Here is a 16774-nt window from a genome sequence, read left to right as displayed (position 1 = left end):
CGCAAAGTGAAGATAAAACAACTCGCAATTTGGACGTTTGCCGGGATCTGACGCAACGTTTGCCGGGATCTGACGATGAACGGCCCAAGTTACACACCGAATTACTACAGTTTGGATGATATTACGGTCACCCAGGAACGCGTACCATGCCGCACGCTACAGGATCTGTATATGATGGGTAAGAGCAAAGCATGTTTTGCTTCGAATGGCACGAATTCACGTCCACACCATTCGCACACGTTACAGGCTTTTTGGATCCTTCGGAGAAGACCTCCAACCTGTCGAGCGATCACACGATAGAACTTCCGCTGTGGGTGGTTTTGCAGCAAGACGAGAGGAACCCCCATTTTGAGTAGGTCCACCCATGCCACGCTTTACAAAACAACTAATCGATTGCCTCCTTCACAGGACTCAAACACCGGACATTTATAGTGCGGCGTACAAAGAAATCTACAAGGCCGATGCGAACTACGTTGAGCTGGGAGCATTGAATAAATTCTACTACGAGCTGGGTATGTATTTGACGCGCTTCGACACCGCCAACAGTGTGTCGGAAATGCTTCTCAGCACGGCCCAGGAGCGACTGAAAGGACTGAAAGATCTGTGCCAGAATGTGGGCAACGAAAGCTTGAACGTTAACAGCAAGTTCGAGTTCATGGAGCGGCTGCTGTTCAGTGAGGGCTGTAAGACGAACAAACTGTTCGACGATTGGATGCAGGAGAAACAGGTCCACATTCGGTCGACCGAAATAGCGGTAAACCTTCGGAAAAGGAAGCGAAGCCCCGAGGGCGATCCAGAGGAAGAGCAATAAATGCGCTCCAATATTTTCTTTCGAGTTCTCCGCGTAGTTTCCATTATCCACTCGTTGCGTGGGGAGTTAGTAAACTTCAGACTGCTTTATTTCTAATCCGGATACGCGCGCCGGTAGCAGCGATACCTTGTGTCACTAACGACCGTGCTACTGTACACTCGGACAATTTTAGTGGTGAGGCTCAGCATTCGGTGCACCAGGCTCCTGTTCCTCCGGAGTGTGGGGCCAGAACGTTGGACGGTTGACGGAATCCACAGCTTGCTGTAAAGTACCGAAACAAAAGTATTTAAATACCGATGATTGATGCCGGACCCCACCAGCCGCCGCCTTACATCGGGGAACGAGTCTTTGAAGTCTTCCATGGTCATTTGTTCGAACGGCAGCAGCGACTGCAGGGTAGCGATCTGGGCTTGATGATCGGCAATGCGAGCTTCCGATGCCTTGACGAACTTGGCAATCTCTTGCTGCACTTCTTTCTCCTGCGCCTCCACCAGTTTGCTTACGTTGTCGGCCGGATACGGGATCTGCAGCGCTTCGTAGGCCTTCTGGAACTTGTCCACCATGCCGGCGACGGGGACATTCTTCTTGTAGAACGCCCAATCAATCTTCGGCGCCGTTTCTGGGTTGGCCGTGACACTGGAAGTGGTGCGGCGAAATCAAAGTCGATTACGAAACACTGCACAGTTCCACGGTCAGGTCACTCCGACCGAACCGACCCGATGACAGGTTTACGCAAACCCGCAAAGCTTCACCTACCTGCGCAAATACTTGTCGCTCTTCGTCTTGAAGGCGGCAAGGCTGGCCTTCTGGTTCGCCGGCACACGCTCGGCCAGTGCGGCCCAGTTAACGCTCGATTGGGCGATACGACGGGAAGCCATCGTGAGTGTTCCAAACGACGATAATACACCGGACAAAATACCTTTCTACGATCCTCCGTCCAATGGCGAGAATGAGAAAATCACCTTATGTAATTTGACAGTTCCGCTGTGAAGGGATGTCGTTCGAGCAGCTGGAATCAGCTGTCGAGCAGAGTGGTGAAAAGGGGGTTTGATTTTATCTTACAGATTGTATGGAGAGCGAGTTTAGTCATTTAAAGTTATCTGATTCGTTCAGTGATTCACTTTACAAAGTGTTCGCTTTACAACCTCAAACAGCAAAGAATTGTTTTTATTGCTGTTGAATATCGAGCACGGGAGCAATCGTGTTATCTGCTCGAAAAACAGTGCGCCGACGTCAAAGTTTGTGGTGAGTTTTGGCCTGTGCGGGTTTGTTTACAAGCGACCGAAAGAGGATTGCCTGAAAATGTCCAAGAAGTATTGTGTTTTATCGTTAGTTTTCGGCTTTACCCATTGAGAAATATCTGTTTTCTTTTAGGTACGGTTTGATAGAGCGTGGCTCTGAGTCGGGGCAGACCAAAAAGCATGCAGCGTTCGCGAGCGATTCCGATTCCGATGGTGATGGGACGGGCAAGGTGAAGATAGAGCTCGGCGCTAACCAGAAGCGCCAGGCGGAAGCAATGCAGAAGAAAGCCATAGCGGAGGATCCCACCATCTTCCAGTACGACGAGGTGTACGACGAGATTGTGGAGCAGCGAGACAAAACCTCCGGTCAAGGGAAGGAAAAAGCGAAAGAACGGAAACCAAAGTACATCGAGAAGCTTCTAGAGACAGCGGAACGGCGAAAGAAGGAGCAGGAACGTCGTGTTGAGCGGCAGGTCCAGAAAGAGCGCGAGGCAGAGGGTGAGCAGTTTAAGGATAAGGAGTCGTTCGTGACGTCAGCCTATAAGGCCAAGCTGGAGGAGATGAAAAAGCTGGAAGAACGCGAACAGCGCGAAGAGTACCTGGAAGCGATCGGCGACGTTACCAAGCAGTCCGATTTGGATGGCTTCTATCGTCACATTTACGAGCAAAAGACGAAAACTTCCGACGAGAAAGACGCCCAGGGAGAGAAAGATGTCGTTCCGGAACCGGAAAAACCCGTGGAGAAGGAAGAGAAAACTGTTCCCTCAAAAGGCTCCCAACGTGGCCGGAAGTACCGAAAACGTAAATCGGACGATGAGAATGAGGATCAATCGGAAAATACGGCACCGAAGGAGCGGACACATTTACAGTCCAACTTGGATGCCGACTCGGACTTTAGCATCGATTCAGACAGCAGTGACGAATCTTCCGATGTCAAAGAAGATAATGGCAAGGGTGAGGATCGCAACAAGGAGGAGGGAGATGTGAAGAAAGAAGAATCCAATGGACATTCGAAAGAATCACCCACCAACGATGGCAAAACCGGCGAATCAAAGGATGGGTCGGAGAACGAACAACCGGTGGCTGAAGAACCGGCCGCCAAAAAGCCGAAACCACCGCCCGTTGATATCTGGAAAAAGCGGACCGTTGGAGAGGTGTTTGAAGCCGCACGGGAACGCTACCTCCAGCGGCGCCAAACGCAGGAAGCTTGCTAAGCGATGAGCTTTGCGTCAATAAACCATTTACAAACGTAAGGGTTGTTGTAATTTACAATTTAATTTATTAGACTGCACCTTCGATAATGGATTGGGGTTTGTTTCCCGCTTGACTCAAGGAACGGGGTCGAAACGGGGTGTTTGTTTTCTACAGCGTGTTGCGCAAGTCCACCTTCGTCTTGGTAAGGATGCCGGTGTCGCCACAATCTGCGTTGTAACCCTTCCGGTACTGCATACCCGGGGCCGAGAACCACACATCGTACCACGCCTTGAAATCATCCGGAGCCACCGTCAGCTCGGGAACGTCGAAGCGCGGCACATTGAACGAGTTCATCAGATTCGGCTTGTTCATATACCGGCAGCGGGCTTCGGTCCAATCTTCCTCGTTCTCCATGACCCAATCACGCATCTTCGGGTCGTCGTTATCGAACCGATCGAAATCGATTCGTTCGATATCTTCGACGACGACCTCGGTTTCACCGTGATCCGACCAATCGTAAATGAGCAGCTCGGCGTGGGTTCCGATATCTTTCAGATACTGCTGCTTGTAGATGGACTCCATATCCTTCAGATACTGATCGGTGAGCGCCTTCGACCCGACCTCATTCGGATGCGCCCGCTTCTTGATGCGATCCTTCACCACGTTCACTGGCACGTCCAGATAGATCACAAGATGCGGCTTCATGAGGTCGCAGAACGTGTTCTTCACCACGTCGTAATACACGGAGCGTGCCCCCTTGGAGAGGTATCCGTTGCGGAACATTGCCTCGGCGAACACGAAGTCGGAGTAAACAGACCGATCGAGCACGACTCCCTCGCCGGTGCTGAAAAGATGTGCCAGCGCGTCAATGTACTGCGAAAAACGTTCCACCAGCATGCGCATCTGAAAAGTGGCCACATTGAAATGGGTTGGGTCCTGGAGGAACTTTGCCGTATCGAAGCTCTGCATTGCCAGAGGAAGCTTCGGGTCGAGCTGCCGCATGTCGTATCCGTACGGGTTGATGTAATAGTTGTCCAACGTTGGCTCCGGGAAGTATTTCATCTCCAGCTCTGCGGCCAACTCCTTGGCGAAGGCCGATTTCCCGGAAGCGATGGGACCTTCAACGACGACAACCTAGGACGGAAACATGATGTTCTTTTGCTCGCTGGTCACAGATTAAGCTTCGTACGAACCTTGGTGTTCTCATCGAACCGGCTGGTCGTGTTCTTCATCAGCACATCCCAACACGCGTTCCAGGACGTGTATTCCTTTTCCATGTACGGGAAGGGCTTTGGTTTGCTCAGCTTGGAACCACGCAATGTTTTGCCGGAAATGTTGCGCACGGCAGTCAGGAACGGCTTGGGAGGTGCTCCCAGGGCTGACGTTCCCTGCACCAGCCGCACCCCGATACGGAACACGCCGGACATGATGGCAGTGTGCGGATTCACCCGGAGCTGGAGATAAATGAACCAAAATACCAATCAAAACAATGGTCCGTGGCAGTGAGCAATCCCGGCGGAGGAGAAATTACGTAAGAAAACTACGACAAACCGAACGCCACGAAACGTTACAAGGACACGAAAACAGTGGAAATGCGAAGTAGCAACCGTGAGTGACCAAAAACGAGAGAAACTGACTTACACTTTACGTTGCGCGGTACGGAAAATGCGATATAAAGTGAGTACGGGACCACTTCACTTCGGTCGGATATTTTTCTTGTACGACGAAAAGCAGCTTAGAGCAGCAGTTGACGTTTCGGTGTTGTGATGTTTTGGTGACGTTCGGATCTGTTATACTCATGGCGACTTTATATTCACCACTTCTGATAAACTGTTATACATCTCTTCGCAGGTGGTGAAATACAGGAAAGTTTGAAATAGAATCGTGCAAAAGTGTTACTTTTTGAGTTTTTGATGTACTGACGACGATATAAGTACTTATTGTTAAGTTGTATGATCGTGACAATCAAGGTGACATTGCGTGTGATTGGCGAATTGTGATTGCAATTCAAAGCGGTATAGCAAATCATGCCATTCCGTGTTTCGTTTTTAAGCCGATCTTAGTGGTTATAGTGGTTGGATAGTAGTCGTTTGAAGTGGAAACAAAGAAAAAACTGTTAAATAGACTTCTGCTGTTTAGCTAAGGATCTGCAGCATGGAACAATAACTTACCACAGACAGGAAGCAATCGTGTTGAGGTTTGGTAACGTTTGTGGGGCTCGCTGATGAAGTGGTAAGGCTTCTTCGACAGATTCCTCAAAAACGGCTTCCGACTGTGTTTTCCATACACACCTGAAAGTTATTAATTGTATCGTTTATCGACAGGGCCGTATTATCGCCAACTTAAAGCTTTTCATTCAAGTTGATGCACTGTCGAACGCACACCTTTTGCATAGGAACCAATAAATTGGTCACGCTTAGCGTAGGATAATCTACGCACTACACCTGAAGGTGTGGCATTAAAATTGAAAATGGACTCTTCTCGGATGAAATTAAAATAACTCTGCTTCTGGACAATTTTAAATCATCCAACAAATCATATTTTCTAATTGAAGTCACAATGATAAGAAATACAATTTCTTCCCGTCGAAATCACCGAGAGGTTTTCCTTGCAATCTAACTTATTGACAGTGCCACTGAAACACATTAATCTCCGAGGAACGTACTTAGGGAAGTTCTTCGTAAAAATATCATTTTCCATAAATCATCACACAGATCGCGGTAGTAGCTTAGCTGTGATGTACTCTGCCGACCACAGATCGATCAATTTCAATCAAGAAGGATCTTTGAACCCCTCCCCCTGAAGCCAGACACCGACTCCGAATGGACTGGCCTTCTGCATCGGCCGCGACGGGCACGGGAAAAGTACATGTGCAGCACATGGGACCACCAACTAGAGCGCTGGGAAAGTTTTCTTCGTAAGCTCTTCCGGTTGGCTTACCCAAAAAAAAAAATCAGGATCCCGATACCGCCCCACGATCAGTCGCTCGATCAAACGCTAGATTAAAGGGAAACCCCGAAAGCAGCTTGTCCTAAGCACCGGCACCACCCAAAGTCGGAAAATTCCGCAGCAAAGGCGAGTGGGAAAAAGTAAGCAGAAAACTACTTACGAGTGAAACATCAATACTAATGCCCGGCATCAATTGCGGCCCCCGGACGTCGGACCATCGGAGCATAGTAGGGGCAGCGCGCGGGCGCGCTGATAGCGAGAACTTTATCCACCAACTCCGATCAGCACTTTATCCATCGGGATGTGAAAATGGTTCGGTTGGGAAAAAACGAAGCTTGAAACTTGTACCGGGGGCCGAGGCGAAAGTTGGGCCGCACGAGGTGCCTGAGCGGCTGCGGACCACCACAACAGCGGAGCGTAACAAAGTTGTGACCGACCGTTTAGGTAAATGTTACCATAAATAGTGCAAGGTGGAAGGTTAAAAGCGGTGCTAGAAAAAAAAAACCCAACACCACGCGAACGTTACGACGCGCCATGATCCGGATCGAATTTCGCGGAGCTGGCCCCGGACGTGCATGGGCGTCCTGCGCGGTGCCTCGGTGCCAACGACGACGACGTCGACGACGCATTGTGCCAGGGATGGCTCTTTCTTTCTTCGACAACTTTTGCCCCGGGTGTGTGTCTTCCCGGGGCCGGGGGCCGTCTAGGGACTCTGTTTATCTTACCGGTGACGCCTGCCGTGACGCGGGGGTCCTGCCGTGAGTTGAGAATTGAACTTTGTCCGGATTCTGGTAGCAGCGAGCGTTAAGCAAACGCGGGTTTACTGCATAGCAGATAAGGTACCTTGTGGACCCTGGAATGGAGAGAGCAATAACTTCACCGTTGTGTGCGCCACCGTTTGGCCACTTATTGGCGACGAGACGAGCTAGAAGCAGCCTTTGACACAATGTCGATTTCTCTCGGGGACGACAAGGGCGCGCGCAGTAGTTCAATCGTTCCCGGTTCCTGCCAGCCTGCCTGCACCGGAATGGCTTCCTTGCCGTGTGGTGAAGGTGAAATGAATGAAGCGTCCAATCGTTTATCACCGGCCGCCACTGTTTCGAAGTCCACAGTGGCCATACCTACAAGCATCACACCTTCGTCTTCGGTGACAACGGTAATCCTTCTTCAGCAAAACGCATCCGCCAGATCCCGGAAACTCCGGGATGAAGACATTCACAACGATCCCATTGCAAACGAATGCAAGCGTCGTGTTGCATGCTAGCAGACGTTCGGTTCGGTGGAGAGAATTTAATAATTGTAATTAAACCCTGGCGTCATTCCGGACCCTCGGTTACACTCGGCAGCTGACGGTGCGGTCGCACGAACAGATTGTGCTAAAAGGCGGCCAAGGCGAAGCCGCCTTGCCGGTCCCACGTAGGACACCGGTGCTGCTGGTACGTGATTTTTGTGGAAGAAATTGCTTCTGGGCCCCGGACACTTGTCCGGGTCCGAGAGAATGCTGACTGGTAGCCACCGCACAGTGGGGCCGTTTGACTGCCACAATGGCGTTGTTTGGAGAAAATTGTTCCCGAACAGCGTGTCCCTTGCTAAGACGTTCGCATCGTGCAAGTTCGAGGAAAATAATCTGCAAAAACTTTCTAACAACGAAAAGTAATGAATTAAAATCGCTTCAACGCGATCGCTTCATTATATCACCGCAACGATCCGCCGATTAAACGGTCCATCACATTTCAATCATCCGTTTGCAAAATTAAATCGGGCCCACGGCTCCCAGAACCCTGCAGGGTGCTCCTTGGACAAAGTTCGCTAAATAATGTATGCGCGCTTGATGCGGTCGTTCGGTTCGGATGGCGTCAATCCCGCAACTTTGGTTGAGTTTTTAGACTCATGAAATTTTATGACTTTCCAAGGCTCTCGCCGAAGAAGTTATGGGCCCGCGGTTTATGGCTAATGGTCGGCCATTTTTGATTCCCTCACCGCCGCGCCATGCGGAGCCACGTGGCGTGAGTTATTATTATTGCTGAACTCGAGCCGTTTATCATGCGTTTGCCATTACTACCGTTTGGCAGAGGAGTAGACGGAACCCGTGTCCTGTCAGCGCGAGCGCCTCTCAATTGACGGGGATTTTAAGGCTGTAAAACTGGAGAAAATCTGTTCCCAAGAGTCTGGCGAACTTTTTCCCGGAAATAATCACGACCCACGCATCATCATCGCAGGATCGTAGCGTTTGCCACCCGTAACACCCGTTGACCGCGCGATTCTTTAATCAAGCGCGAAAAAGTCTGCCTTCTCGCTCGTCGTCGTAATGAATGCCAAGCAGATTGACAGCAACTTACGCGCAAAGAACGGCGTCCGTACCAATTATGACACCCCGGCGATGGAATGGCCAAATATCCAAAAAGCTCGTCCGAAACGGGTGCCTTGCTGCGAAGGCCACCGCACCGAAACCGCAGTATCCCGCAAACGGTTTGGGGCACGGTTTTTGGTCGCCTCCTCCTGGTCGTCGATTCCACGCGGCACGTACCGTGGCGCAAGCCGTTTCTGGCTGCAATCACCATTCGCCGCCGCCACCAACCGGGGCTTCGAACACCACCCGATGTCGTCGTCGTCCTCGGCGTGGTCCTCGTCGTTGTCGCGTTGGCCGCGCACTGAAACTCTTTTCTGCAGACTCGGCGAATATCCCCACGTGAGTGATAAGTTTAAATTAAACTTTGTCTCGAGACGAGTTTTATGTTTCGTGTGGCACTTTTTCCTATGCTCGCTCTCTCTCTCTCTCGCTTTCTCTTCGGTCGGTTTCGTCCTATATTTGCTTTCACGTTATGGTGGCGGGTTTGTTTGTTAGCTTGGCCAGCACGTGCCCCCTCCAGGCGACCCCCAGCGAGCCGTCGAGTATTTGTGTATTTGGCTGTGCGGCGGTGGTCGCCAAAAGCCAGCACAATTGCAGAGGCAACAGGGCGTGTGTGGAGAGTTTTTGGTTCCTTTACTTCGCAGGCTACTGGGACAGTGTCACTCTGTGGACGAGGGAGCGAGGGAGATAGAGGGAGGCAGGGGCCAAAACACACATCGAGTGCGCGCTGTTCGTTGAATGTAATTATTGAAATGCGAATCCTTGGCAAACGAGATGTCAGCTTCAGTCCGGCGTGTTTCGGTCGAGTTGCCGGAATTAGAGAAGCTGAGTTTCGGTGTGTCTGTGTGTGTGTGGTCGTCACACTTACATTTCCCGGGTTCCGGGCGGGCATCGTGCCGGCTTCTGGGAAAAGCGCGCTGGAAAAGCGCACTCGAACGGAGCGAGCGAAGTGTTCCGAGCGGTTCCAAGCTGCCACCGCAACAACAATGTGACCATTGCGAAACGACGGTTGACGGGCTGTCCTTCTGTCCCTGTTGTCCAGTGGCTGAGCCCGAAAGCTTAATATTTTATTATTTGGAGAGTCGGTCAAACTTGGATAGTCGAAAATCGAACGACAATGGTCATTTGCTAGTCTCTTTCTCTATCTGTTAGTGACTTAGTGACCTGATTGCCATTACAAAGGATGTTAAATCCGCTACTAAGAATCTAATTCAGTCCCGCCAAAACACATGGGTCACTTCGAACAGTTTTCTTCGGGTTCCAGGTACTCCAGATGGCGTTCGGTTTGTTGTTAATCGACTGTGACCACACGCTGTACTCATTTTCTAAATTACTTCCCCATGGAAAAATCTAGTAGATAGCCAATTCTGCAGCGAAGGCAGTAAGTGATGAGGCCACTATTTTTAAATAGTACACCATCTGCCCGACCTACCCGAACGTAGTTCTAGGCGACAGGACTTGAATGTTGGCTTTATTTTTTGCGCCTCTTAGTAAATAAATCGCTTTTCCCAGGTCCCCGGATTCACACGCCCCTCATCTCATGCAGCTCGCCATCGTCCTCGGTTATGATTTAATTTCCGAAATGCACTTCCGGTTCCAGCCGGCACTTTGCCGGTCCCGAGTCGCAGATGTCTCCGGTCGAGCATCTCATTTACTGGCGTCTGGCGTAAACGAATGCAACGGGCCGGAAATGTTTAATGTTAAATCGACAGAGTGCGGGAGAGAGAAAGAGAGAGAGAGAGGGGCTGCGACCACCAGTGCCGGGGTCCATCTTAATTTGTTGTTCACATCTTCTACGGTGTCCGTCCGGTAGAAGCGGTAGCCGCCATCATAACGATTGCGCCACTCTCGACGAGGTCCGGTTTCCGGTAGCAAACTCAGGAGGCGCGAAAGTCACAACACTCACAGAACCCGAATCCTTTCCGAAAAGGGGGTTGTGGAGTGTGGCCAGCTGGCCGTTTTATCGTCCGTTTTGCCCCGGGATTCTCCGGGGTTCCGGATTTCGGTTAAGAAAACGCGCGAGGCCCAAATTTAGAACAAATTACCACTTCCTTCCTACCTACCGACCTGCCTACCGGGCTGTGGCTGTGGCCGGATGGCCCGCCTTCCTTTCGCTACCCCTTGCTTTCCCCGCCGCAGGAGATAAGGTTTTCGGTTTTGCAAGTTTAATGACACCATCTGTGGTGTCGGCGGGCCCGGAGACAGAACGGGCGTCGAAAACCGGGGGGAACCGGAATTGTTGGCCAAATTTCTTGCCCCACTCGAGAGTGTGGCGCTCGCGTGTGTGTGCACTACAGGCTGGCCACTACAAGGACGAGGCAGCTGGGGGGAGGGACTGTGGCGTTGGTGGTTGTGTGCAGAATATTTATGGAGCGGAGCATTTTTATTTCGTCCTCCTTCGGCGTGTGCGGAGCGTGTGTGTGTGTGTGTGCGGGAGTCCAACGCCATTTTGCTCCGGCACTACACTAATATGCGTTGCCTTCGCGGCCACTCTCTCCTTCTCCCTCTCTCTGCCGATCTCTCACGGAAGCCGCGGAAAATGGTCGCCAGGAAAAGTGCCGTGGTTCGTTCGTGCCAAACGTAGATTATTAATATGCTAAATGGAGCGTACCGAATAATTGCACCATTTTCTGCCTGCGGGTGGGTGGGTCCGGCACCAGGGTCCCCAAAGCCGGCCCCTTGGTGCCCCGCGCCGCGCCGCGCTTTAGTTTTTGGTTCTCACGCTTCCACAGAGTCTGCAGCCACCCGAAAAAGCCACTGAAGAACCGATAGAATCAAGTGTCCTCGTGATTTGCCATTACCGGCCCTGCCCGGCCATACACCCACACACACAGAGCGAGACACTTTTTTCGCCCGGGGCGTGGAAAAACGTGGAGCAAACAGGCAAAAAAAAAACCGGGACCGGAGCGCTCAAATGATATGCTTCCCATTTGTGGCACACAATTTGAGTTTAGCATATGTTTTCGTTTCGCTTGTGCCCGTGGCCCCGCCGAGGCGGGTTTTTCCGTTCCTTTCGAGCAGCTGCTGCAACGGCAACATTTGCGCAACATCACGCTTAAAGCAATGAAGCGATCACCCCGGGCCCCGGGCTCCCGCGGGTTGTTGCCGGGAAGTGTTTATGTTTTTGTTCCACTTCTTAGCCTTAGCCGAGGCGAATTTTCCTCACGTAGCATTATCTGCGGCTGTTGTTGTTCTCTTTCAGGCCACGTTTACATATTTTGTTTCAAATAACTTCCAGCGCGCTGCACACACACGCGCGCTCACGGATCCGGCTCCGAAAAGGTGGATCATTAAACGGTTTTCGGATCCTCTGTTCGTTTGCTCTTTCGAGCGAGCGAGCGAGCGAGCGGAGTTGGAAATTATGTACACCCCGCCGCAGTCCCTAATTCGTTTGGTTTCAGCGATATCAGAAAGTTGCATTGCCGCGCCCAAAGTTGGACGCGCTGCTTTTTCCGACCGAATGGACCGAAAAACATTGGAAGGAATAAAACGTTCAATAAAACCCCCGATATGGACACCTTCCTTCGGGAGTGTTGGTACGCAACCATTAGTTAGAATGCGATGCGCTAATGGGTGGAACTCACTTTGTGGTACCACAATTCGAACAAAGAAGGTGTTTTATAAATTTTATCTCTTATGCACGTGTAGCACGTGGCACAGACACGTCCGGCCGTCACCCCCTGGATGCTTTAGCAGGCAGTTTGAAACTCTACAAGATACACAAACGAACAGACAGACAGACGCTGCTGCTTGGTCAACTGAGGTTATCGTTAAAGAAGTTTTCCCGACGCAGCTTTTAATAGTTTTTCGCTTTCGCATTCATTCCGCCGCCATGTTTTGGACCGTTTTTGGTAGCCCAGATGAGAAGTCGTTGGTCGGAAGACCGATTGGAAGCTACACAATACAGATATTTCCGACTCAGACACGGCATAGTCTTGACCTGTCTTGAGGATAAAAAACCGCCACTTGTGAGCTTTACGAGACTTTTGGGGACAAACAACTCGTTCTCGAATATGTGACCCGCGCCGTCTGGCTTTGCTTAATAAATCTGATACGCAAAAAGTCATTTAAATGTTCTAATCAGCTTATCGCTCGCACTAATCCCACGGAGGGGTGGTTTTACCACTCTCCCCACCCGGATTGATAATCTTCCACGATTGGTGTTACTGCCAGAACCGTCGACGGTGGTGTAGCAGGAATATGTGCGGAACTTTGCGCGGTTGGGCCAACTCACGGTTGGGTTCGCGGGCCTTACAGTCGTAATCCGACCCGAGACCAAGCAGCGAGCCAGACACATACTGGGTGGAACCGGGGATTCCTGGAAGAACCACCCAGCCGTCGCCCGGAAAGGTTTGCCCGCACGGGCCACCACCGTTAAGTAGCCCCAACACACGGTGCCGCGGCCCACGGGTGGTATCGGGTGCTTTGTTTTAGAACTAACCCCAAAAAAAAAGGGCAAAAACAAAAAAAAACAACTCGCGAACGCGACAACCGAAAACAATTTTCCACGCAACCACCTTAATGCGGGGCATCAAACGGTGACGGAGACGAGGGGGGGGGGGCAGGTATTCGATAAGTGAGATGGAAAGGGGGTCCCGGTGGCCACCCACCCACCGGGAAATTTGGGAAAAGTCCAAAAGTCAAACAAACAAACGCAATTAACCCGCAACACAGTAGCGAGCCTCCCGGAGGCTGCCCCTTTTCGGGGGAGGGCGCGGGGGGTTCTAGGTGCGGCCGAGCGGGGGACCAAAAGTCAAAATTTGCGCACCGAACCCGAAAATCCGGTGGCGGCGGCGGCGGAGGCCTAGTGAAAATACAAAGCACCGGGTTCCGGTGTTTCGTGGTGAACGAGAAACTTTTGAGCAGGAAGGAATGCCGGGCGGCTGGCCGTGGACGGAAAGGTGTTAAAAGTTGCCGGGGCTGGTTGTTGTGCTTTCGATTACCGTGTGCAACCCTCTCGCGGTCGTTTGATCCTCGATCCTCTAATCTCGCGCGTGACGGCCCTCTAACTGACAGCCTGACAGTTAGCGTTCGCGTCGCGCGGGGCTGTCAGTTTGCTGTGAGTTATGGTTGCGATGGAAACGCATCGGCTAACGCGGGGGCTTATCGGGTGCTGAAGGGTGCTTTAGTCGGTCGGCTCTCGGAGCTTAATTTCTTTTTTCTACGCTTTTTCCCACAGCCGAGCGGAAATTATTCTTTTACCCTGCTGTGGGGATGCTGTAAGTCGACACGGCCGCTCGGGACCCTACTCGACTCGATTTTTAATAAACGATGCATAATTAATCATGTCCGGAATGGGTGGGGTCGGATGGCACAAGTTGTCACGACATGCTGTCTTTGCCCCGACCTTTTAAAGGCTGGGGGGGGTTATTAATTTTAACGTATTATCTTATTAAATTTGGAATTAAAATGAACCACTCTGTGGCGGTGGCGGCGGCGGCGGCGAAGAAGCGGACGGCTCTGCAACCTGCGGATCCGAAGGAAGGAACACACACTGCTGCTGCTCCTGGTTCCGGTGCGTGCTCGAAAAGTTATGAATTACACTTTTCTGACTTTCGGAGCCCGACGGTTGCGCGGCCGCGGCAGTTCTCCGGGATTCGGAAATAATTTCGCATTCTCAGCCCACCAGGTGGGCCGGGCCGGGTGGAAAATTTGTATCGCAGATGTTACTCAATATTTCAGTGAGAGTGTGCAGAAGAGTGTGTGTGTGTGCCGCGAGCCCGAAGTCCGCCCCAAAGGTTTGCCTGACTTGCCGGAGGTACGTGAGCTAGGTCTGGTCCGTAGTTACACAGCCAGCCAGCAGGGCGTTCCCGGCGAAAGGTGGGATTTTAATTAAACCATAGTTTGTAGCCATTTGATGGAATAATTATTTCACCCAAGTGTCGGGGCCACGCGAAAGGTGTACGGGTCGCCTGCCCAAGACTTTGGCCGGCATCGTGCGAGGGACGTATCCCAGGTGGCTCCGGGAGGGGAATCAAAAGTCCGTTCCGAAGTCAATCGAAAGACTGCACTCCCGGCGCACGGGAGCCGACGATTTGTCTTCTGGTCGGGAGATGTCCAGAACTCCACCCGCCCCGGGGCGCGGTGTGCCGGGGAGTGTTGTTCTTTGGGGAATGGAGAGAAAATCAATAAAACATCAGCTATTCAAATATACACTCCGAGGATGAGAGGACCTCGGTATCGGCAGTCGCTATAGTGTCGCCTTTGCGGTGATGGGCAAGAAGGTGTCCATCGGTGGACCGGTCCTTTTGGCCGGGGGGATGCGCCTTTTGGGGAGCATATTTTTGTAGGATAAAGTTTTTCCGGAAACGACCGGAAGTGAGTGCCGGGTCAGGGCACCGGGAGCAGCATCGTGCCATTCTGGTTTCTTCCGACTTCCGGACGTTAGTCGCTTCCAATTCGTTGGTAATTGCGTACGAGTGTCCCGGTCTGTGTGTGTGTGTTTGTGTTATTGAGCACGTTAGGGCAAACAGCATACTGTAAACAGAGCGGGAAGATCCCCGGCACCGCCCCCTACCCCGGCGTGCGTCCGTAGGTCAGCCATTTCTCCATTCGGGAGCTCCAACTTTTCGAGGGAAATCTAATAAAAATGGGAATGTAATTTTTACGCACGCTTTCATATGCAGGCTCTGACCGCGATTTGGAAAATGGTCCGTGTTCCGTGTCCGTGCGTCTGCGTTCATTTTGAGAGGCCAACATTGATAGGCATTCCGATCACAACCATTTCCGGCCTTAAACAGTGCCGACGGAACGGACAGTAGAGTCCAATTCGATTGCTAGGTCTGTTGAGGGGTCTCTGGGTTTCCTAAGGTTTTTTTACTTAAACATTTGTACAGTTCAGCGAAGTTATATTTCAAATACGTTCCTTAATTACAGCATCTATTGAGAAGACGGACATTTTGAACATATTGGTTTTATGCTAGACTTTCATGCGATCTCTCTCAAGTTAATCGAAAACAACCGATGAGTTGTTTGCTAATAAAACTGGTCCCTTTGCATGATTTCTGTTATCCACGTTTTGCTCCTAGGGCCATCGATGATCCTCACTTGCTCGGGGCGTAATTGGTTGATGTGTGATTCTCAGACAACACCATTTAGTCTCTATGGTTGTGCAATTGATCGATATTTTCTTCCGAATTTTGTTATAGCCTTGCTCGATTCTTTATTTGCTGTTTTCTATCAAGGTTCACTGTACCATTACCCTCGTTATCAATCGAACAATCCTTGTGATTATCGAGTCACGTGACGATATACGTCGAGACATGAGTCTAGGCAATGTTTGATGCGAGTGACAATGCTCAACGATTTAACTACAGTTCCGCTCACGAATGTTGGTCTTCTGGGGACGATATCTTACTTCTTACTTGCTACATGCTTCCAGCCTTAAATTGCCTTGCGGAAAATCGAATCTTCCAGCCCAAAACATCTACAACTGGAGCCAAAAAGGTATGATGTTCCTTCGGCAGTTTAAAAATCCATCAAATGAATCACTCTTGTCAACATTTTTGCCAAACTAAATGATGGAACTTTATATTGAGCGCTGTAGAAACCTACGAACCAACTTCTGATTAACGACGGACAAAGTGCTATTATCCAACAACTACACTACTTTAAAGTATGAAGTTCCTTCTCGCTGAACACTCATCGTCGCCGTTCCAATGATGAAGTCCATCAAATCGTAATCGAAAGCAATGTGTGCAGTAGTTTGTTTGGTAGTATTTCTTCCACAAACTAACCCCGGTCGGTGCTCGTCGTAAGCAGTTTATCAAACTACGTACCCTGTTTGTTCCGCAAACACATTGTTGTTAGCGTTTGTTTGTTCCGAAGCTGTTTGTGAACACAAGTTTCTCGGAACAACACTTTCACACTGGCACACGGCAGCCCACAGAAGTTGTGCGTTACAAATCGGAAGTCCTTCGATCGTATGTGTGAGCCTGCCGGGTACTGCGAGCAACTCCAGTCTGGCGGCGCACCGGAGAGCGGCATGGATGAATGGATATAATGTTCGGTAAATGCGAAGTAATTTCCCGATTTCATACATCAATTTAGCACCCCCTGGCCTGGCCTGGCCGGCCCGGCCCCCGGCCACCGTGGTCCGGTAAACCGCACACAAGTATAATATATTTGTGTTTGAAAGAAAATTGCGCTCCTTTCTCGCGCTTTCGGGCGAAAACCTTCCTCTTTTGGGGCTGCGCTGCTGCTGCAGAATGGTTTGGCTTGTCAGCGGAA

General features: G+C 50.9%; 4 protein-coding genes across 4 annotated transcripts; 2 read left to right on the top strand and 2 right to left on the bottom strand.

Annotated features, from left to right (window-relative positions):
- Nucleotides 1-60: 60 nt before the first annotated feature.
- Nucleotides 61-811, top strand: LOC128268318 (DNA replication complex GINS protein PSF3). The gene is made up of 3 exons (XM_053005374.1): nucleotides 61-178; nucleotides 247-352; nucleotides 409-811. Exons 1-3 carry the CDS (start codon nucleotides 76-78, stop codon nucleotides 809-811), a joined length of 612 nt encoding a protein of 203 aa, XP_052861334.1. The 5' UTR covers nucleotides 61-75.
- Nucleotides 812-870: 59 nt separating this feature from the next.
- LOC128268319 (ATP synthase subunit d, mitochondrial) lies at nucleotides 871-1775 on the bottom strand. The gene is made up of 3 exons (XM_053005375.1): nucleotides 1568-1775; nucleotides 1144-1447; nucleotides 871-1072 (listed from the first exon to the last, which is right to left on the bottom strand). Exons 1-3 carry the CDS (start codon nucleotides 1687-1689, stop codon nucleotides 980-982), a joined length of 519 nt encoding a protein of 172 aa, XP_052861335.1. The 5' UTR covers nucleotides 1690-1775; the 3' UTR covers nucleotides 871-979.
- A 319-nt stretch (nucleotides 1776-2094) lies between these two features.
- Nucleotides 2095-4379, top strand: LOC128268826 (nuclear speckle splicing regulatory protein 1). The gene is made up of 2 exons (XM_053006080.1): nucleotides 2095-2124; nucleotides 2186-4379. The coding sequence occupies exons 1-2, from the start codon at nucleotides 2114-2116 to the stop codon at nucleotides 3264-3266; spliced, it is 1092 nt and encodes a 363-aa protein (XP_052862040.1). The 5' UTR covers nucleotides 2095-2113; the 3' UTR covers nucleotides 3267-4379.
- Nucleotides 3315-5005, bottom strand: LOC128268825 (NADH dehydrogenase [ubiquinone] 1 alpha subcomplex subunit 10, mitochondrial). The gene is made up of 3 exons (XM_053006079.1): nucleotides 4888-5005; nucleotides 4440-4700; nucleotides 3315-4380 (listed from the first exon to the last, which is right to left on the bottom strand). The coding sequence occupies exons 2-3, from the start codon at nucleotides 4671-4673 to the stop codon at nucleotides 3415-3417; spliced, it is 1200 nt and encodes a 399-aa protein (XP_052862039.1). The 5' UTR covers nucleotides 4674-4700; nucleotides 4888-5005; the 3' UTR covers nucleotides 3315-3414.
- Between the last annotated feature and the right edge of the window lie 11769 nt (nucleotides 5006-16774).

Source organism: Anopheles cruzii, chromosome 2 (genome assembly GCF_943734635.1).
Source record: "Anopheles cruzii chromosome 2, idAnoCruzAS_RS32_06, whole genome shotgun sequence".
Classification (NCBI taxonomy): Eukaryota; Metazoa; Arthropoda; class Insecta; order Diptera; family Culicidae; genus Anopheles; species Anopheles cruzii.
The sequence above is the reverse complement of the archived record's forward strand: the minus strand, read 5'-3'. Positions and strand labels throughout refer to the sequence as shown.